The sequence below is a fragment of the Staurois parvus genome, unplaced genomic scaffold (assembly GCF_062004578.1).
Source record: "Staurois parvus isolate SC_StPar_1 unplaced genomic scaffold, SC_StPar_1.0 ptg000393l, whole genome shotgun sequence".
Taxonomy (NCBI): Eukaryota; Metazoa; Chordata; class Amphibia; order Anura; family Ranidae; genus Staurois; species Staurois parvus.
The window spans coordinates 462,989-485,791 of record NW_028318189.1 but is presented as its reverse complement, the minus strand read 5'-3'; the positions used below and the strand labels follow the sequence as shown (position 1 = coordinate 485,791).

The 22,803-nt window shown below is 39.4% G+C and overlaps 1 protein-coding gene across 1 annotated transcript in view; it reads left to right on the top strand.

The window, feature by feature from the left end:
• Positions 1-22,803, top strand: part of LOC149455476 (A disintegrin and metalloproteinase with thrombospondin motifs 14-like) — a 215,484-nt gene that overhangs the window by 84,010 nt on the left and 108,671 nt on the right. Inside the window, exon 5 of the mRNA XM_089686196.1 lies at positions 20,430-20,513. Within this exon, the coding sequence (XP_089542322.1) occupies positions 20,430-20,513 (84 nt within the window). The remainder of the gene's footprint in view (positions 1-20,429; positions 20,514-22,803) is intronic.

Genomic DNA, 22,803 nt, shown 5'->3' with positions numbered 1-22,803 from the left:
ATGCTTGAATTCCCTGAGCTCCTGAGAGCAACCCATTCTTTCACAAATGTAAAAGCAGTCTGCATGCCTAGGTGCTTGATTTTATACATCTGGGGCCATGGAGGTGATTGGAACACCTGAATCCAATGATTTGGAGGGCTGGCCAATACTTTTGCCAATATAGTGTATGTATTTAGTACTGTGCAAATGGTGATTTTGGACTAATCTGTAAATGTTGGTGCACCTATTGTTTTATGCATTTTCCTGCAAATGTGTATCAAAGCAAAGGGCAACATGAGCCATAGCACCTGGTATCCTACGGGAAGTGCATCCTGAAATTCCATTGCAGAAATCCATAAAGATGGTGTAGCATCAGACGAAACATATTGATTGGGACCACAATCATTAGTTGCTATTATTATATATAAGATTCCATTCAACAAAGAATAATCCAATTGGACATTGAATGCATCACAAATTCCACAAAACAGATTGCCAGTGCACTTAAAAAAATGCTCATGCCAAAATCTTTAGATCCTTCTATTATTTTCAATTTAGCATGTTTTCCATCCGTCCCTATTTTTTAAGCCTGAGTATTTTTTGTATCCTATGTAAATTTATCAAATTTGGGGCTAGGTAACAAGCTCCTCAAAAACACAGGAGACCCAGTTATGAGAAGAAAGGGCAGCAATACAATGCACAGATAAGAAGTTGTGTGTTTTTACCTAAATTGAACCTGATCTGGCCTAAAAACAGTTGAGGTTGCAGCAATTCTGAAGTTTTAATTTAATGAATCCCTGTGAAGTCCTTTTGGATCCTAGACCCATGCTGTACACAGGTTCTCAGTTTATACCCAGTTTGAGATTAGGCCCCAATCCCTTGATGCTAATCATTACCCTGTCAGATGTAAAGAAATACCAGAATCTCAGTGCTCAATAGAGGCTCTAGCTTTTGTTAAATGACAGGAATAGGGCTTAGTAGGATTTAGAAATTGAGGCCCTGTATACAGCCTAGGCTTCAAGGGGCTTCACAGGGACACAGTGTCTGATCTGAACACTAACACAGGTGCCTGCATTTCAGCACTGTTCTTAGTCACAGTTTTTGGCTAGATCATCGTCACTTTTTATTTTCACTTTCATTGCTAAAATAACATTTTAAATGGGCATAGTATAATGACTATGATGCAGTGAATATATTTTGTGGCACAGAAACATTGTATGTTAGAGCTTGCAGTTGCAGACATAACAACGGACCACAGAACGTATGTCCCAGAAGCCTGCGGATTGCACCCTAGCCACTACTGATTGCACTGTATTGAATCAAATAGCTCAAAACATGCAAGCAGCTAGCATAGCATAAGGTACCCCTCACAAGCATACTTAATACTGTGAAATATTTCTTTGAAAAAAAAAATTTTCACGGGACTAAAGTGGATGGACCAAACCCTCAATCTCATTGATTAGTGTTTCTACTGAGGATGACAAGCAACATGCATGCAGAGAGCACCACATGTAAATTCTGTGATGAACCTATTCATTTTTTAATGAGAACATTTGTTTCTAAACACTCATTAATTTTATGTGCATTCATCAGTGTTGCAAAAGTGATGTTGACCAGGCATGAATAAAAAGCTATCTATGAATGGAGGATGGGAAAATGAATGAAAGTTCCTCCTCCATTCATTTTCTATGCTTTTTAAGTGCAGTTGATATTGCAGACTTGCATTTGGTAGCAGGATAGTCCCATATAATCACATCTCCATTCATTAATGTTTTTTGATTTATGGAAGCTATAGTACAGCTTGCCTGAATGGAGGAGGTAGGCAGAAGGGGAAGGCATAGTTGACATTCTTGATGAGTGCCTTTGACAATCCCTCAGCTCTGAAAACCCCACAGCACTGAAAGATTACAGATACCTGTGTAGGAGAGGTTCAGAGGACTTTGGATTCCTAAAGCAGCAGCCAGGTATCTAAAGTACGTATATCTTTGCAAAACTATGCAAAAAGGCTCAATCAATGGGTCTGGATTTTCATGTGGTGCAGTTTTTATTGAAAGCATTGCACTAAAATGCAGAAGTGTAAATGTTGCTGAAAAACAAAATGCTACAACACACGGGTTTATTAACTAAACTTGTTCACTCAGAATCCCGTGCACTTCTGCATAGAACCCAATCAGCTTACAGGTTTTATTTCTAAAGCCTAATTCAACAAGCTGAGGTTAGAAGCTGATTGGCTACCATGCACAACTGCAGCAGATTTTGAGTGAACCAGATTTAGTAAATAAATCCCACTGAATTATTTCAAATAATTTTTTATTACCATGGCAAGTTAAACTACACAAATTAATAAGAGCGGGTTTAAAAAAGCTTATTAAAATTTAGCTGTTACAGAGTCCAGCAGTTCTCAGGACATGGGCTGGATGTGGTTTCAAGGTGGTGGTGCTCACTCTTTCCTTGGTGTGGGTTTGAGCTTTACATTGGTCTAGTTGTAGGCCATGTGCCGGAGCCATTTCACTGGCTGAACCCTTCAGCATACATGCTTGTTTAATAAAGGATTTACAGAGATTATAAACTTTGTGAATTGGTTTTACTTAATCTTATTATCAGAGCAGTGTAACACCTTTAAGTACACAGAGCTGAAAAACAGGTGCAGCTATTTAAGTATATACTGTATATATCACTGCCATTCTTGATCTGCCACCAGGACTCAGCAGGCACATGAACATAGTAGACGTGGGCAGGGTGGATTGCCTGATTATTCTCCAAGAATTACTGTTTAAAGGTTTTTCCACCTGTCAAGATCTGCTGTTTGTCCCAAAGTGGTGAGATTAGCACTGATTTAAAAAATAATAGGAGGAAATATAATTCTATGAGATGACCCGTATGCCTATGAGATGAGCCTATATTGCACCTACCATTCCCCATTACTGTCACATTTTCAGTAGGCTGGATTCAGATGAAACCAACGAATATCTTTGAAAAAAGACAAATTACAAAGCATTATTGCTGCTTGTATATGTATGGAGTACAGATAGGGAAAATATTTTTCATAGTTATTTTTTAAAGTGTCCAAACCCAAACACCTAAACTAAATATGTAGCTGTACATGTACCTGTAATTTCACACTTAATCCTATTTTTTATTATACAGGATTTATATAACACCAACAGATTGAGCACTTTTTTACAAAATAAACAGAGACAGTACAGTTACAATACATTCAATACAAGAGGGTTCTAAACAGCCCTGCTTATGAGAGTTTACATCTAAAAGGCAGGGTCAAGTGATACAAAAGGTAATAGATGTAAGGTATAAGCTGATGGAGAAAGTAGCAGTACATTACAAAATGGGGTCAGGGTAGGCCTGACTGGAGAAATCAATTTTGAGGGATGGTTTAAAGGCACAAAGAGTAGGAGATCACATTTCAGATTGGGGTAGGGAGTTCCAGACAATGGGAGATACTTTAGAGAAATCCTGAAGTGAGCATGGGAGGAGATGACGTGGGCGTTAAAAAGCAGGATGTCTTGGGAGGAGTGGGTGATATTTTGACATGAGGATGATGAGGTATCTGGGGGCAGAGTTGAAGATGACTTTGTATGTTAGTATTTTTAATTTTTGTTTGTTGGATGAGCCAATGGAGGGATTGACAGAGAGGGGCAGCGGAAACTCAGCGGTTAGTAAGATAGCGAAGTCTGACAGCAGCATTCATGATAGACTAAAGAGGGATAGTCTATGTAAAGGAAGGCCAACAAAGAGACAGTTGCAAAAGTGAAGATAAGAAATAAATTAGCGAATTAGAAGCTTTGTGGTGATGTAGGTTTAAAAGGGAGTGTGTTGCTACAAAGGTTTAAGGCCACAAGATTTGTACAGAGATTAGATGTGGGACTAAAAGGAGAGGTCGGAGTCCAGGATTACAACTAGCACCCTGGCATCATTGAGCTTGAAGGAGAACCCAGGGAGGAGGCATGGGGGGTTATGGTGTTGGGTGTGGAAGGATATTATGTTCAATTTTGGAAATATTAAGTTTGAGGAAGTGGTATTACATTTGTGCTGATTTGTTAGTTATTAAATTGGTGATTCCCAAGGATGAATAAAGCCACGGGAGGTTATCAGCTGACCTAGGTTGGAGGTGTACAAGATAATAGAAGTTTTCCAAGGTCAGAACTTTGGAGAACTTCTACAGATGGAGGAGTTGTAAGCAACATTGCCAGTGAAGTGACTGAAGGCACGCCTGCTTCTGATTGTTAGTCTCAGACAATTTGGAGTGAAATCTAGTGATATCACTAGTGTGCTACGCACTAGTGTGCTACTAGAGTGCTACTCTCCTTGATGGAGGCTCTCACATGAAGAAGCAAAACAATACATGGTAAGTCAATAATGAGGAGAAGATCAGATGCAGGCAACCATAGGGAGTACTGGAGAATAGGGATGAGCTTGGGTTCAGTCCAAACCCAGAAGGTAGCTGTTAGTGCAGGGCCAATTGGCTGCAGACAAGGGATATCCTTATTCCCACATGACCTTATTAGGTCAATGATGTCACAATCCTCACATTTTTGTGTATTTGCTGCTGTGGAGCGAAGAATTACCTGCTCACAGATGATTGGCCCAGCACTGACAGCTTCCACCTGGGTTCAGCTGAACATGGGTTTGGCTTGGCACAGAAGCAAAACCCAAGCTCATCCCTACTTGGGGAGAAGTCCTTTGCACTCTGCCTGCCTTCTTTCAAGCAGAGTTTTCAGAGGTCAGTTGCTCTTTAAGCACCTGACTTCAGTCTGCTAGGACACTGTAAGCTCTAGTGTACCCACTGACTTTTAGCCACCTTGTTCTCACACTTGGTAATTGTGTTTACTGTCCCCTTGCTTCTTTTGCATGTTTACAAATATCAAACTAAACACAGTTATTCTAACAGAGGCAATGTAAGATCCTGACTAATACGTCTAGGTCCAGATTTTTAAACAAGGCAAACATGACTTTACTTCATTTCCTATTACATTATGTTGCAGTGCTGTTGAACAGGGCACATTTGTTCCTACAACACTTAGGACCCAGAGGGACTAATGGGGAACAGAGAGCTGTGTATTCCATTTTCACTGGCATATCTCCAGTTACCAATTGTATTCTGAGTCTGTATGAAACCCTGGATTGTAAATTCATGATGAAACCTCAAGCTCTTTTCTCCTAAACATGCAGCTCAATGTGCTTTTCCTTTTCATTTGTTACCTCCACACATATTTTAAGTATGCCATTTCCTTCTTATTTCTTAAGGATATAAAACATCCAAATAATAATAATAAAAATAAAATGTAAATAATATATTATACATTAAGTAATGTTGCTACTATTATAAAAAGGATAGAAAATAGTCACATCAATTAAAGGAAATAAGAGATTTGTCAACTGTAAACTAGATTTCAGCATTGTCTGTCCTAACAAAGGCGTAATATCTGGAGGCTTGGGTTTTGCATTGTATGTTAATGAAGGGGAACTGACTCTCTACCCTCTTTGCCCCTCTGAAATTGTTCAGAATAGCTTGCATTCCTGTGTATAATGAAATCAGAAAGGTAAGAAATATATTTTTAGGTATACTGTGTGAATAGGAACACAGCAAACATATAGTATAGTATTATCAAAATTGACTTCAAAAGTGGAAATACACTTTAATGGTTATGGGGAATCTGTTTTAATGTTGAATACCCAGTAATGTTCAAGTGAAATTAAACAGAAGCATTTATTGCACATGATTGGATGACTGAAGTGAAAGCTGTTTAACTTTATTAAAATTGTTATTCTACTGCTCGGTTCACACTGTGTGTTCTGGTTGTAGTTGCAGGAATCACATTGGTTCTTGCACTCTCAACAACCTGCAGCCAAACTGTGCTTCTATTAGGGGATACGCAAGCTGTCATTGATTCTGAATGGCACCCCCATGCATCTCAGCCCGCACTTTGATTGCAGATGTGGAAACCGCAGGAAAACTGCAAGGTCAAAAAAACCATGAGGTTTCCCTGCTGCCAATTTTCAAAAAGGTAAATGCACTTTTTTTGTGCATAAACACAGGCACAGCAGCCCATTCAAAAGAATAGGCTACCGTACTCGAGCAAACGCAGACCGCACAGTCCTCAAGAGTATGAATCAGGACCCAGTAAATTAACCTCAAAGTGTTTGTGCAATATGTCAACACCAGACGCATTCAGGCTACATTACTAGATTCTGTCATGAGCAGGGGCGGACTGACCATTTGGAAACTCGGGCATTGCCCGAGGGCCTGGGGTCAGTAGGGGGCCCTATGAGATGCCCCTGGTACCTTTTTCATAGGCTTTTTCGAGTTTGGGCAAGGACACAGGGGCCCCATGATCCCCTATTGCCCGGAGGCCCCATGAGTTGTCAGTCCGCCCCTGGTCATGAGTGTGCATCAGTGTTCCTGAAAGCTTCCAGTGTATCAATTTTTTTTGCTATAGGTTTATTCTTTATATTATAGAATGTTGAAATCTGTGTTGTTATCACAATGCTTCTTACAACTCTTATTGTGTATCTATTTCAAGAATTCTTTTATTACTTGATTTATTCTTTTCCTTGGGTCTTTTTTTTAGTTTAAGTGTCACCAGTTCCTGTCACCTAAATCAGATTAAAGTGTGAAAAATCCCCATCAGATTTTCACAGCCAGTCACATTCAATCTGTAACAGTTACGATCTGGATTTACTGGGGGAGTTAATGCTAGTAAAACGAGAAAGCCTAAGCTATTATTATCAGCAGTGATTACTTAGCATTTAACCAAATTCCATATATGTTATCAGAGAATGATATTACATTTCTTGTAAATTATCTATTCTATTGATTAATATTATTATTATTATTAGAAAAAGAATCAATAAATGTGATGTATCAACTCACAAAACTCACATATCCATTATAGATTACATATTGTTACTATAGAGGAACAAAATAAAATCTTAGTATCTCAGGAAGCAAAACATATAAAAGCAGCATAATTTCTATATGCTGCGTGTTACAATTAAAATAAGTTCAAGGCAGAGAACTGGCTTTGACACTCCCCTTTCATCAGGACTTGTGTATTATGAAATCTCAAATTTGGTGGGACATGATTGAAATACAAAAGCAGTTTTATAATATATGACACGTTTCTGCCATTGGCAGTTTGTACAGCGTAGAACTGTCACCAGAGCAAGGAATGACAGGACATCTCTCTGATTGGGGAATGGAGTAGCAATAAAAACAAGATAATGGAAATTTATGGCTGGAGTTCCAATTTAAAGGTAGATTTTTAAAAATAAAATATTATTTTGATTTAATAAAAATTTATACAGTTTTATGCCTGTGAAGGTTTTCATTTATCCATGTCATGGTCTATCTAGAAGTACTTAGTCACATTCAGATGGACTGAATGTTATGTTGAAGCTAAAAAATATCTACAAAACAAGTCAGTTGAATGTGATTAACTACTAGATGTTTGATGGAATTAATTTTACAAAGTATCCTTTAAAATGACCTCAAAAGAAATGATGTTTACATAATTAACAAATATCCTGGCTCTGAGACATTATAAAAAAAAGCTGGATACAGGCACAGTAGTGGGTAGCTTTGTGTACCTTGCCAGATTTATGTGTCTCCTTTATGATTTTCAAGAGATTTATGTATGCATTATCTTGCTCATACCCATTTCATTATATTTTTGTTTTGGTTACTTAATTGTATGGGGTAAGAAAGATTCCTGAAGGCGTTTCAGGTCAAAACAGTGTCAAGTTCTATAACAGCTGGCTCCGTCTGTATTTGAACCAGCGCCAGTCACTTTCTTGCAGCATGACCCCTTTGTAGGAGTTCCTAGGCCTAATGCACTTGTGTGAACTGTGTCATACCTTCTAGTGGAGACTCTGCTACCATTGAAAGCATTAACCCATTATTGTTGTGCTCTGAGCAAGAATATGGCTGTTTTATTATTTCTTATAACTGATATCCCCTCTGGGAAACCGTAACCTGCAGGTGTTTTTCTCGTCAAGACACAAAGGTTGTTTCATTTCAACTTCTCAGAGGATAGAGGTCCTTGCAGGGAAAGTTTAAGGCAAATAAGAACCTGGACAAAAATGAACAGTGGTGGGTCTGTTAAAATAACACATTTACTATGCTTTTTTTCCCCCAGCTACTGCAATCCTGCATTGTAACTGTTGACATAAAACCATCAGCTCAGTTACTTATGATCTCTGTAAAAATAATAGCGAGCACTAAATTTATGACCGCACACACTTCTGCAGTCAGCACTAGTTCCCCCCCTTTCCCGTTCTCTGTATTTTGGCTGTCAAAAGCTGGTAGATGTATGTATTTATTGTACATAGATAAACAAATGACATTAAAGAATATAAAATGTTTTATCAGCAAATACATCTAGAAATAAAATACTGTTGAGGGAAATCTGGAGTTGTATTAATGAAGCAGCTATTAAAGCTGAACTAAACCCTTTGATTTAACTATTTCTCAAAACAGATAGATTCATGGCTTGAACAATAACTGTCACAGATGCATGTGCTCTCAATTGAACTGTCAAGCCATCAAATGGCTGGTTGCTTAACCCCCTCACTCCTGACCCTTTAAGGGGGTTCTGACGCCAGGAGGCGGGACGGGTTTAGGGTCATGTGATCGCCGTGATCGGCTATCATGGCAGTCACATGATTGGAAAGGTCCCGATCTCAAGGAGAGATCGGGACCATTCCATGTGACGCTGACACATGTGCTGGGAGTGTGTGGCGTGAAGAGGTTAACTGATCACATGTACAGCACCATGACAGCTGTAGATCAAATAGAGGCTAAGATGGCAACACCGTTGGCTGTAAAGGATAGGAGGATTTTGTTCTGCTTCAACTTGGGGTTGGCATAATTTATCACATACTGGTTTATTTATTCAAAAGGCAATATTCAAAAGTGTGATTGCCAATATTAGCCAATCAGAATTCATTGCACAGCAGTAACATGTAATAGCTACATGGTAATTTAGTAATTTAGGAATGGGGGAGCATGTAACCTTCTCCCATGAATCAGTGCTCTGTCTTATGCCTGAATGCTGTCACTGTCAATGAAGGGTAGCCATCATATACTCTGGGTAAGCTCCAAAATACTCCAACATGCAGCAGGTTAAGGACTGCAAAGCAACAGAGTAGTGAAGGGAAGGTGAATTTTAAGTGTTTTGGATATTCAAGAGACACTGGTACTTTAAATCTGTGAAATGACAGGGTATCTTTAAAGAAAGAAAAGTTGTGTTCATTGAGGTAAATGTCTCAAACTCCAGGTGGAAATCATACTGATGCCAATGTTTTCTTATTAAAAAATCTCAAATAATTATTTTGGGATAATATATTCTTAATTATATTTAAGGTTGAAGTTTTTTTCATTTTGGATAGAGTAAAAAAGGGGTTATACCCCTGTCAAATTAGTTTGCCATCTGTGTCTCATATTTCCTTTCCCATAACAGGAAGGGAGAGGAATTCGCTACAAATTAGGAATCCCTTGCGGGGCCCCCAGGTCAACAAAACTAGTGTCCCCATTGGAAAATCTCCCCTCTATTACTTTTCTGTGAGCAATCCAAAATATGGGATTTCCTTTTACTTTCACTTTCAATGATAATGGTAAACAGGACAAATAGAGAGGGCGATTCTCCTTATTGCAGGCAAAGACAGCACAGACAGCAATAAAAACCTGACGTGTTCTAATCAATCTCCACTCTATCCAAAACAAAAAAAACTTTTGTATTTAGTTATACTTTAAAAAACACTGTTTTATAAAAGTATATTTAAAGATATATTTTTTATTTTGGATAGTGCAGGTTTTTTCCCTGTTCAATGGGGAAATTTCCTATCACTTATTTGATTCAACAGGAAGTGACAGGAATTATTAAAATGTGGTCACTGGAAGTGGTATCCCTAGTGGAAGATCCCCTCGCCTCCTGATTTAGGGATATTTTGGATATTCCATCATTTTCATTACATTTGGGCACTAACCATTTAAAAAAACCCTCCTTGTATCTGAAATTAAAGAAAAGCTTTGGCTTTAGGTACACTTTAAGGACCCATTCACATTTATGTGTTGCAGTAACACATTGCAAAACTGACCAGGTTCATAGTCTAAATGGGATCACAGGGTTCACCAGACCCATTCATTCACTACAATCTGTTGGTTGGATTAGGGGAACATCTGTTACCTCCTCATAGCCTACAATATGTGTAGCTAGTTCTATTAACATTTCTCCACCAACATTTCCCAAACTATCTTCTACCTAATTTGGCTAACATGTGAATGTGGCACATTTGAAGTGAAAGCTCTGTTTCTTTTCTCCATTGAAAGGACAGCAGACAGTAATAGGTCAAAGAGATTTCAAGCATACTGGAAAATCTCCAACAATCAGAAGCAAAAAGTCAAACAAAGCACTCGCCCTGTGTTCAACCTCAACCAATGCCTTTGTTTACAGGTCGCAACCTAGCAGCCATTGTTACAGGTTAGGCCACATTGTGTTGACTTAAAAATAAAGAATCTTTCTTGAGTTTGTTTAATACCCTTGCCTGTGGCTTTTGCTTCACTTGGTAAAAGTATGTCAAACACAGTGCAAGGGAATATTGTAGTTTTAATTCTTAGCAACCACTCCGATGTTAAAGCAGTATGAAACCCAAAAGTTCCTCCATTCTTAGATGTGATGTCTGCATTAGTTTTATTTTCTTACTTACTTTCTTTTATTTTCACCTAGTGATCTGGCCAGTAAAGCTGGTCATAGATGGTTTGAGTCCTGGCTGGTTCAGCAGGGACTGGTTGAGATTCTGGCCATCTATGGGCAGGCTGATTGTACCAAATTTGATTGTTGTATGATTTGGGTACAACCAGTCTGTCAGATCTTTCAAGCGATCATTGCCAGTGGCTATAGCAATAATCACTGTATTGTCCCGGCAGGGGCGTCAACCCCACCCCCACTCTTGCTTGGAGAACACAATATTCTTCCATCAACACTAACTGTGTTGATGGGGGAATTGAGACATTTTCTTTCCTGAAACACGTGGTCACATCATCTCTCTTACAAATGTAGTAGCTCTTACAATGATCAGCTCTATCCCAAAAGAAAAGAAAAACTGTTGTTGTAACTGCTTCTGTAACTACAGTGTGAGCTGGAGTTTGGCTTCAGTTTGTTAAGGCATGTAAATCTACTTGTACATCTAGCACTCCCGTGGCCAAACATTTTGAGAATGACACAAATATTAGTTTTTACAAAGTCTGCTGCCTTAGTTTTTATGATGGCAATTTGCATATACTCCAGAATGGTTTGAAGAGTGATCAGATTAATTGCAACAATTGCAAAGTCATTCTTTGCCATGAAAATGAACTTAATCCCAAAAAAACCATTTCTACAGCATTACAGACCTGCCACAAAAGGACCAGCTGGCATCATGTCAGTGATTCTCTCCTTAACACAGGTGTCAGTGTTGACAAGGACAAGACTGGGAATCACTTTGTCATGCTGATTGAGATAGAATAACAGACTAGAAGCTTTAAAAGAGGTGGAGCTTGAAATCATTGTTCTTTCACTGTTAACCATGGTTACAGTTGCAAGAAAAAGTATGTGAACCCCTTGGGATTATGTGGAGTTTTGCATGAATTGGGCATAAAATGTGCTCTGAACGTCATCTAAGTCACAACAATAGAAGAACACAGTCTGTTGAACATAATACTACACAAACATTAGATGTTGCCATGGTTTAATTGCACATAACATGTAAACATTCACAGTGCAGGGAGGAGAAAGTATGTGAACCTTTGGACTTAATAACTGGTTGACCCTCCTTTGGCAGCAATAACCTCAACCAAACATTTCCTGTAGTTGCAGATCAGACCTGCACAACGATCTGGAGTAATTTTGGACCACTCCTCTTCGCAAAACTGTTTCAGTGTAGCAATATTCTTGGGATGTCTGGTGTGAATCGCTCTCTTAAGGTCATGCCACAGCATTTCAATCGGGTTGAGGTCAGGACTCTGACTGGGCCACTCCAGAAGGCTCCGCACCCCCTACCCGGAAATACAAATCACGTATATATACGTGATTTTGCGCAGCCCTGCTGCCCTGTAGCAGTAGTTCTACTAGGGTGGCGGGAAAGCAGTCAACAACCGATGAGTCATCAGCTGTTCCCCACTAACAGCTGAATGTAAAAAAAAGAATTGTGGGCAATTAAAAATTAAGAAAAAAATGTTGTGGGGTCCCCACCCATCCATACCAAGCCCTTCGGGTTTGGTATCGATTTTGGGGGAACTTCCACGCCAAAATAAAGAGAAAAAATGGTGTGAGATCCCCCCAAAATCCATACCAGACCCTTATCTGAGCATACATCCCAGCAGGTCAGGAAAGGGGGGGGACAAGCGAGTGCCTCCTCCTCGAACTATACCAGGCCACATGCCCTCAACATGGCGGGGGTGTTTTGGGGCAATAGGACTCTCCCCCCAAAACATCTTGTCCCCATGTTGACGGGGACAGGGACCTCTTCCCCACAGCCCTGGTTGGTGGCTGTTGGATGTCTGCAGACGGGGGGCTTATTGGCATCTGGAAGCCTCCCCTTTCTTTTTTTATTTTGGGCCAGCGGTGGCGGCATAATAACATTAATACTACACAAACATTAGATGTTGCCATGGTTTAATTGCACATAACATGTAAACATTCACAGTGCAGGGAGGAGAAAGTATGTGAACCTTTGGACTTAATAACTGGTTGACCCTGCTTTGGCAGCAATAACCTCAACCAAACGTTTCCTGTAGTTGCAGCTCAGACCTGCACAACGATCTGGAGTAATTTTGGACCACTCCTCTTCACAAAACTGTTTCAGTGTAGCAACATTCTTGGGATGTCTGGTGTGAATCGCTCTCTTAAGGTCATGCCACAGCATTTCAATCGGGTTGAGGTCAGGACTCTGACTGGGCCACTCCAGAAGACGCATTCTGTGCTGTTGCAGCCATTGTTTTGTTGAATTACTTGTATGCTTTGGGTCATTGTCCTGTTGCATCACCCATCCTTTGCGGAGCTTCAGTTGGCGGACAGATGGTCGTACATTTTCCTGCAAAATGTCTTGATAAACTCTGGAATTCATTTTCCCATCAATGACAACAATCCGTCCAGTCCCTGAGGCAGCAAAGCAGCCCCAAACCATGATGCTCCCTCCGCCATGTTTTACAGTGGGGATGAGGTTTTGATGTTGGTGTGCTGTGCCTTTTTTTCTCCACACATAGTGTTGTGTGTTCTTCCCAAACAACTCAATCTTGGTTTCATCTGTCCACAGTATATTTTGCCAGTAGTGCTGTGGAACATCCAGGTGCTCTTTTGCAAACTTCAAACGTGCTGCAATATTCTTTTTGGACAGCAATGGCTTCCTCCGTGGTGTCCTCCCATGTACTCCATTCTTGTTTAATGTTTTCCTTATTGTAGATGTGTCAACAAAAATGTTAGCATGTGCCAGAGATTTCTGTAGGTCTTTAGCTGACACTCTGGGATTCTTCTTTACCTCATACAGCATTCTGCGCTGTGCTCTTACAGTCATTTTTACAGGACGACCACGCCTAGGGAGAGTAGCAACAGTGCTAAACTTTCTCCATTTGTAGACAGTCTGTCTTACCGTGGACATATGAACATCAAGGCTATTGGAGATACTTTTGTAACCCTTTCCAGCTTCATGCAAGTCAACAATTCTTGATCGTAGGTCTTCTGAGAGCTCTTTTCTGCGAGGCATGGTTCACATCAGACAGTGCTTCTTGAAACCAGTAAACCAGTAAACACAAAACAGGTCTAAATTTTTGTTTCTGGTGTCCTTCGACAGCTCTTTGGTCTTCACCATAGTGGAGTTTGGAGTGTGACTGTTTGAGGTTGTGGACAGGTGTCTTTTATACTGATAACAAATTCAAACAGGTGCCATTGATACAGGTAATGAGTGCAGGACAGAGGAGTCTCTTAAAGAAGAAGGTACAGGTCTGTGAGAGCCAGAAATCTTGCTTGTTTGTAGGTGACCAAATACTTATTTTCCACCATAATTTTCAAATAAATTCTTTCCAAATCAGCCAATGTGATTGTTTGGATTTTTTTTCTCATTTTGTCTCTCATAGTTGAGGTCTACCTGTGATGCCAATTACAGGCCTCTCTCATCTTTTTAAGTGGGAGTACTTGCACAATTGGTGGCTGACTAAATACTTTTTTGCCCCATTGTAAATTACCTTTATTAACCAATCAGGCATAGAAACAAAAAGAAAAAAAGAGACAATAATGGTGTTACTGTCAGGGGTCAATATCCAGTGTAATCAAACCCTGTGATCACACTGACAGCCAATACACAGGCAGGCACTTTAATTCAGCTGTCAGTGTGGGACTGAGGTATTGTATATCTTTTGGTAAAGTCTGCCTGCCTCCCTTCCAGGCTCTGCTAATCAGTGTCATGGACAGACTGTATCTGTGGCTGGCAATGGCAGGGTCACAGTTGCAATGAGTAGAGGACAGATCCCAGGCTGGAATTCCCCAGGCAATAGGGGGAGATAAAACGCTATGACAGCAGGCAGCCCAGCCCACACACAAAGAGAAGACACCTGAACTGAGCAATTACACACAGTGACAGAACCGACACAACACATCACCACCAACACTGACACAGATCAGCAGAGCCAGGCCCAGAAGGCACAAGAAGAGCAGGCTGTGGGAACGTGATGATGTAATCACTCACTGACATTGCACATGTCATGGCTAGCCACCCGCTGGCCGGGTCAGAGTCACACAGACAGGAAACATAAGAGAGAGTCAGACATTACCTTTCTCCGCAGGTGCAGCTCTGCCCATGAATGGGTAGAGAATGGCTGGATGGAACTCCACGGTGATCAGCAGCCACCAGCTGGCTTGCAGTAAGGGATTGAGTTTTAGAGGAACACTGGAAGGAGCGGCAGCTCAGCTGTTACACTGGCCCAAGACACCAGGCATCTTCCTCTGTCCCTTCTTTCTCCCCCTCTGCCGCCTCTCCCCTCAGCTGAAGAATCATTCATGACACAGCGGCGTCCCACACAGAGAGAGTGCTGGCCTGTGCTGCGCCCAGGCGCCCCTAGATGACAGTGTACCCAAGGCGGTTGTCTAGTTTGCCTAGTGGAAGCATCGGCCCTGAAAAGTGGAGAGTGCAAAATCTGATGCAGCTGTGCCATGGCAGCCAATCAGATTCCAACCTCAGCTTGTTCACTTAGGCTTTGACAAAAAAAAACTGGAAGCTGATTGGTTTCTATGCAGTGCTGCACCAGATTTTGCACTCTGCAATTTTAGTAAATCAACCCCTATGTGTGTATATATATAATTAATATTGTATAATGCTTAGAGTAACTAAATACAGAATAATTTAAATGAGCAGACCAGAAGGGTTCATGTTAATGTCATTTTTAGTTTGTGAAAATCTTATCTTTTACATGTGTTCTAATTGATGACAAACATTGATAAGATCCTTTCTAGAATAGTAGCCACTGGAACTGTGTGGAAATAATGTGTAGATGTGTGGTCCCATGATGGAATTATAATCAAATAATAATTTATGCCAGAAATCTTTGATATTAGAACACAGGTAACATTTTTTGACACAATATTGTGACTGTTTGAAAAAGGTGGTCTTGAAGATATATGTAAATAGCAGGAATGAGAGTTTTACTTCTAATTTTTCTTTCTTTAACTGTAGACACAACCTGTATAAAACCTGCACCGTGAAAATTTTCTTCTTAGCCCTCTACTCTCTTTCATTTTAGGATGATTTGAAAACTATTTTTTCGACTCCTTTTTAAGTGGAATACTACATGGCCTAGGTTTCTGTTCAGTTTCCATTTAGGCCTAGGGAAAGCTTGCAAAAATCTCTTAAACCAAGTGTTAGAAAAGGGAAAGGACTGTAGGTTTGTATATTTATGTATCTATGGAGACTCTTCAAACAGTCTCCCCTCTGATATATGTTTCTTTATTTGGCGTTAACATCTTTCAGGGCAGCTTCATCCCTCATCCACCCAGAGCACAATTGGAACTATGTTCTTGGAATGAAAAGGCAAAGTCACTGGGTTATGTGATACCCTAATCCGGAAAGGAAGGGGGATACCATATTGCTAGCTTTTCTCTCTTCTTCACATACAGCTTTGGATTCTCAACACTGTGCCTAGAGAGACAGAATAAAACTGCTCTAAAGTGTTACTGGTGAATGCACAGCCAACAGTTTATATAGGCTGCTTCTCAATACTGTAGCAGCAAAATGAAAAAGAGCACACTGTATAAAGTTTTTTTCGTTAGCCAAAAAATAAATATATACAGCATGCATGTGTGGATGTTTGTATATTCACACATGCAGTGCTCAGCATAAATGAGTACACCCCAACAGATTTGTCAAAAAACCTTTACTTTACTTTCAGAATCAACATATTCTATGGGACACTATACTACAAAATACTCCCATAACTGTGGGCCATTGATTGCAAACAAGATTTGTTAATTTTTACACACAAAAAGAGTATTTTTCCTAACAAATTCATTCAAGACAATGTTGCAAAAATGAATACACCCCAATGAAAGTCTTTGCAGCACAACTAAATTTTAGACATCAAAATCCTAATTAACTAGAATTCAATTACAGGTGAGTCTAATTATTCATTAAAACAGGTGTCCAGCAGATAGTTGATTATATAAGGGTGTTACTTAATAAAGAAAACCCCTTCCCATTTCATGCTGTCAGGAATCTTCCCATTTCATGCTGTCAGGAATAGCAACACATGGAAGAGAAGTGGCCTGAGAAAGAAAATAATTTATTTACACAAGAAAGGTGAAGCCTACAAAAAAGATCAGCAAAGTTTTACTTATCAGTCAGAATACTGAAGCAAAAGTGATACAAAAATTTACAAAGATGGAACTGCAACCATCTCACAGAGACGTCCAGGCTGTCCACAGAAGTTAACACCTTGACAGGAGAGTCTTCTGATGAGAAGGGTTGAAGAAAATCACCATGCAAGTTCACTGCAGTTAGCAGTCAAAATCCAAAATGAGGTGAATGTTTCCAGTGACATAATGTGGTGTACACTGCAGAGGAATGGCATGCATGGGTATTGTCTATGAAGGAAACCTCTCTTAAAGCCCATGTACAAAAAAGCTTGCCTAGAACTTGCCTGGGCCCATGCTGTAAAAGAAGAAGACTACTGGGACTCTACTCTGGAGTGATTAGATCAAGATAAATGTTTTTGGAACTGATGGCTTCAAAACTGTATGGTGTCGCAAAGGTGAGGAGTACAAAGAAAAATGCATTGTGCCTACAGTGAAACATGATGGTGGCAGTGTCCTTCTGTGGAGCTGCATGAGTGTTGCTGGTGTCGGGAAGCTGCAGTTCATTGATGGTATCATGAATTCACAGGTGTACTGCTCTATATTGAAAGAGAGGATGTTACCATCACTCTGTGCCCTTGGTCATCATGCACTTTTCCAACATGACAATGATCCAAAACACACATCTAAGGCCACTGTTGCATTTCTGAAGAACAGGGTGAGAGTGATTCATACTGTGGCCAAGTATGTCTCCTGATCTGAACCCAATCGAACACCTATGTGAATTCTGAAGAGAAAAGTTGAGCATCACTCTCCCTCTAGCATCCAGGCTCTAAAAGAGGTCATTTTTGAAAAATGGAAAAAGATAGATGTTGCAATATGTCACCAACTTGTTCATTCCATGCCTAAAGACTTGGTGCTGTCCTTACAAACCATGGAGGTCATACAAAATAATAGATGTAGTAGTTTTTTGTTGTGGGGTGTATTTATTTTAGCATCAATTAATCTGAGTAAAACTGAAGATTATGTAATATGTTGTATTATTAACCTTACTTTCATGTAATGAGCTAAACAAATGTTCTATAAAACTCATGTAAAAGTTTTGGACATTGTTCTTGTGTTTATTGAGATATTGATTAAAATCTTACTTTTAAAAAGGGGTGTGCTCATGCTGAGCACTGTATGCATTTTTTGTGGGTATTGACTTTTCTAATGAGATTTTCAGATCATATGCTATGCTTACATCCAACCAAAAGTCATTTAAAATATGCCTGTAGTGACTGAAACATGTAGGCTGTCATTGCTGACTTTCTTCTAAAATGTCAGTGACCTAGCTCTTTCTGGCTTCAATATTTGAAATCACTAACCTAGAATGAGCATATACAGTAAGTGAAGTCAGAATAAAGTCATACCCCTAATCTGCATACTTTTCTCTGGGTCAGTGATGTAAAAAACAAATGCAGCCATTAGATAAGTATGGAAGCTAGGCAGCTTGAATTTTAGAAGGGGAAGTCAGCAATGGTAGCACACACGTTCAAGCACAGGTTTCCTTTAATATTCATTTGGGGAAATGTATAACAGAGAGCAGTTACCGCTATGCACTATCCATTATACTTTTCAGTATTGTTCAATACTGCATTCATTTTATTAGTACTTTTCTGGCTTCCCGAAGCTGGCAGAGCACTAAGCACATTTGTAAAGCACATTGCTGTGCTTTATAAATGTGTGCTTTGTTGTGTTTTTTTCTTGAAAGCAGTGGTATGGCCGGGTTAAGGCCATAATGTGGCCTCAATGTTGTAAAAGATTGTATCCAGACCATGCAATATAATGGATTAGAACCATTATATCACCTGGGCTGCAGCTGTGAGCAAATTTTCATCATAGTGTGTATCTATTTCAAGCTTTTTTAGGCAGTATCAACTTCTGATGTGTTTGATTTGTTAATAGTAATTAATTATTGTTGTTACTGTACTTATGGAGTATTGTAAACTTCTTTGGGGATCCTGTGGTTTATTTATGGTCCTTTGTGCACAATCTGGTGGTAATGTTTCTGGTACATACAGTGAGGAACAGAAGTATTTGAACACCCTGCGATTTTGCAAGTTCTCCCACTTAGAAATCATGGAGGGGTCTGAAATTCACATTGTAGGTGCATTCCCGCTCTGAGAGACAGAATTTAAAAAATAATTCAGGAAATCACATTGTATGATTTTTAAAGAATTTATTTGTCTTGCACTGCTGAACATAAGTATTTGAACACCTGAGAAAATCAGTGTTAATATTTGGTACAGAAGCCTTTGTTTTTTTTTTTAAATTCTGTCTCTCAGAGTGGGAATGCACCTACAATGTAAATTTCAGACCCCTCCATGATTTCTAAGTGGGAGAACTTGCAAAATCGCAGGGTGTTCAAATACTTATGTTCCTCACTGTATGTGATGATGAAGGTTCATGCTTCTGCTTTTTAGAACAGCACCCTGGGAAAGATAGGGTACTATTTTATTAAAATGTTCATTTAAGTAGAAAGTTAGCACTTTGAAAGGTCTATCTGCTGTCTCTCTATTGGTCAGTGAGGCTGCCAACCTCATTTATTGGCAAATGGGAAACAAAGGAACTGATTCTTAGCTGAATCTGGTATTTGAATAGCAGAGTGCCTTGAGATGTAGTGCTTTTGGTGCATTGTGACCAAAAGCTGAAAAGTGTACAAAATTTAGATTCTCTAAAGCAGGGACAAACTCAATTTCATTGCAGGCCACATCAGCATTATGACGGCCCTCAAAGGGCTGGTTGCATCTGTAAGACGATATAAATTTATCTACTCTTTATTATATTAAATAATTGCCCCTGCATTCGAATATTATTGGTTTTAACAATAACTTATGGCTTAACCTCCAAAGGGCAGATGCAGACCGGCATGGAGCCCAATCACACATTGCTGGTATCATCCACAAGAAACTTTATTGGTTTTGGACTGCTCTGACAGAACATGGTTCTACCATGGTGTTCTGTCTGAGCAGTCTCCAATGAACAGAGAAGCGCAGGATCAGGCATAGAAGTTCTGTTCTCCTCTCTGTTGATGACTGCTGAGACAAGGTGGGGGAGGGTATTAAAGGGTTATAGCTGCAGAAGAGGTGTGAGGGCCATATAAAAAAGGCCTTGTGGGCTGGATTCAGCCTGCAGACCTTGTGTTTGACCCATGTGCTCTTGTACACTTCAATATTATTATTAAGAGTTATGTACTATTTAAGAATTATTTATCATAGGCAATTTACTTTTAGTACAATATGCATACTTACAAAAATGAGCATGGCATCTATGTGAATATATAAGATGTGCAAATATCCCCTCCAGAAAGAATTTTGGGTAATGCCATGTTTCACATGGCAGGCTTGTAAGTGAATGAGCCACCTGTTGAATGTTTAAAGTAGCCACACTGCCTTTGCTGGATCAGAATACTGACCATTTTTTATATATATTTCCATGGAGGCTTGCTTCCAAATCTTCCTTGTTAGTACTATGAATGTAAAATCCAAATAAGTAAATATATTTTGTATTTGATTATTTCAGCAAATGTCATAATTTTGCCATTTTCAATTAAAAAGAATACATACATTTTTGTTACAGGTAGATGAAATTTACCATGACGAATCTCTGGGGGTTCACATCAACATAGTATTGGTCCGTATGATTATGGTAGGGTACAGACAGGTAAGAAATTCAGAGAACAGTTGTCAAAAAATAATAATGTGCTGTGAAATACATTGTTGATATTTTATCCTATTCAAATATTTATATTAAAAAAATAGATTTAAAAATGTTTACTATAATTACATGTCATTAGTGTAAAAAGAAGCTATGGGGACTTTGTACATGTATCAGTGGTTTGTGTAATTTTTCATTGATATAATGGGGGTGCTTAAAATAAGGTGTGGCCATTGGGAATTGAAAATGTTTGGGCCAACAAACAGCCAGTACAGATCTGTCTCCTCAAGAACTGTCTGTTGCTTGTCATGGTGGAATCTAGCTTTGCAAAAGCTACATCTGACCTGTTACATAGACATTTATTTTTAATTAATTCTATTTTCAGACAGTTACAAATGTCATACTAAGTAAAATTTGTTCTCCAATATTCTCACTTAACTCTCAAAGGGATCTAGATCAAAGCAGAAGCATGTCAGTGTGAAAATATTTTGAAGTGGTTATTCTGTTTAAACATTTAGTTCTCTAGTGCTGTGTTGCTAGGTACCAGTCTCATCTTGTCTCCCTCTGGTAAAGTCTGCTTCATTTCTGGCATGTAGACCATAAAACGTTTTCATTGTTCTTTATGTTTACCTCTGTACTTTTGGAGATAGCAACTTTACACAAAACACAACGATTATATGCCGTTAAACCTGGTTTTAAGTGATGTGTTTTTATTTTGTATATTTAAAAAGCTTTCTTAAAGATAAAATGACTTTCTGTTTAATAAAGTATTTTGGTTACCCCAATGTTTGACCTGCACTGTTTACTTATATTTATGTTATTTTACTTTTTAAGATTGCAATGCTTTCCACCTTTTCTTAAAGAGGATCTTCAGTCCCTCCCCAAAAAAAAATTAGAACTCAGCAGCTACAAAATACCGTAGCTGCTGATTTTTAAGAAAAGGACACTTACCTGTCCAGGGATCCAGCACTGTCCCCATCCAGGTCTGGTTCTTCCCTGGTTTTTGGGTCCCTGGTGCCGACATGTCTGGTGTGGGAAAATGACTGTGACTACTTGTGACTTCACAGCTGGCTTCCCATTGTGCATGCACAAGTCGTGCTGCCCGTAATGAATGGACTGGGGAGCCAAACTTCCCCTTTGGATCACCTAGGTCAGTGGTTCTCAACCTGTGGGTCGCGACCCCTTTGGAGGTCGAACGACCCTTTCACAGGGGTCGCCTAAGACCATCGGAAAACACATATTTCCGATGTGTAAAGAGCAGCTACTGTGTAGAAAGCAGCTACTCTGTTAAAAGCTGCTACTGTGTTGAAAGCAACAGTATTGGTGCTAAAACGACACTTCGTGAATTATAATTACTGGGTAAATAATTTTATGGTTGGGGGTCACCACAACATGAGGAACTGTATTAAAGGGTCGTGGCATTAGGAAGGTTGAGAACCACTGACCTAGGTGATCCTAGTGGAGGTGAGTGTGAGTACCTATCAAAATTATCTCCCCCCCCCCCCCAAAGAAGTGCCCAAAAGTTAAAGAGGAAGGGGGTAGGAGGCAGAAAGTTGGGTATAGCTCTGCTTTAACCTTATGTTTTTACATTCTCGACAGTTAGATTTCTTATGTCATCTAATGCTATGCTATAGTATTTTACAATTGTATTACAGTAGATCAAAGCAATCTCCTATGTAGCAAGGCTGGTTTCATAGAACTCATTGAAACAATGTTGAAATTTCATTTCTGTAGTAGAGGGCTGAATGAAGACTGAAGGCAATCTTACAAAATGGCCACACTCATAGTGAACTTTGGTATAAAGTGAGATACTAACAGGCTTAACAGAAAATTATACTTTGTCTAAATTGTAAGCCTAATATTTGTCACCTGATGGCTATCTAAATGATCCCTCTTGGGAATCAGTTATAAGAAGTAATTTTTTTTCAGTTACTACCAATATTATTTTGTTAGTCTTCTTAATACAATATTAAGAACTGCATTCACACCACTTTCATTTTATTTAGCATGCATTGGCAACCATTTTAATGCATTGTGCTGCGTAAATGTGCATTATTTAATGTGTTGCATTAATGAGTGGGTTTGTTGTTTACAGCAAGAGCTCAAATATGTTATTTTTCTTTCCTTGCCTCCTTGCCCTTTAAGTATTTTAGAAGTCGGGAGGCGGGGCGGGGTTTTAAATTCATGTGCCCGCCGTGATGGCACATGATCGGGAAAGGTCCTGATCGAAAGAGGAGATCGGGACATTTCCGTGAGTACCGGACATGTGTGCTGGGAGCACATATGTTTTTCTTAA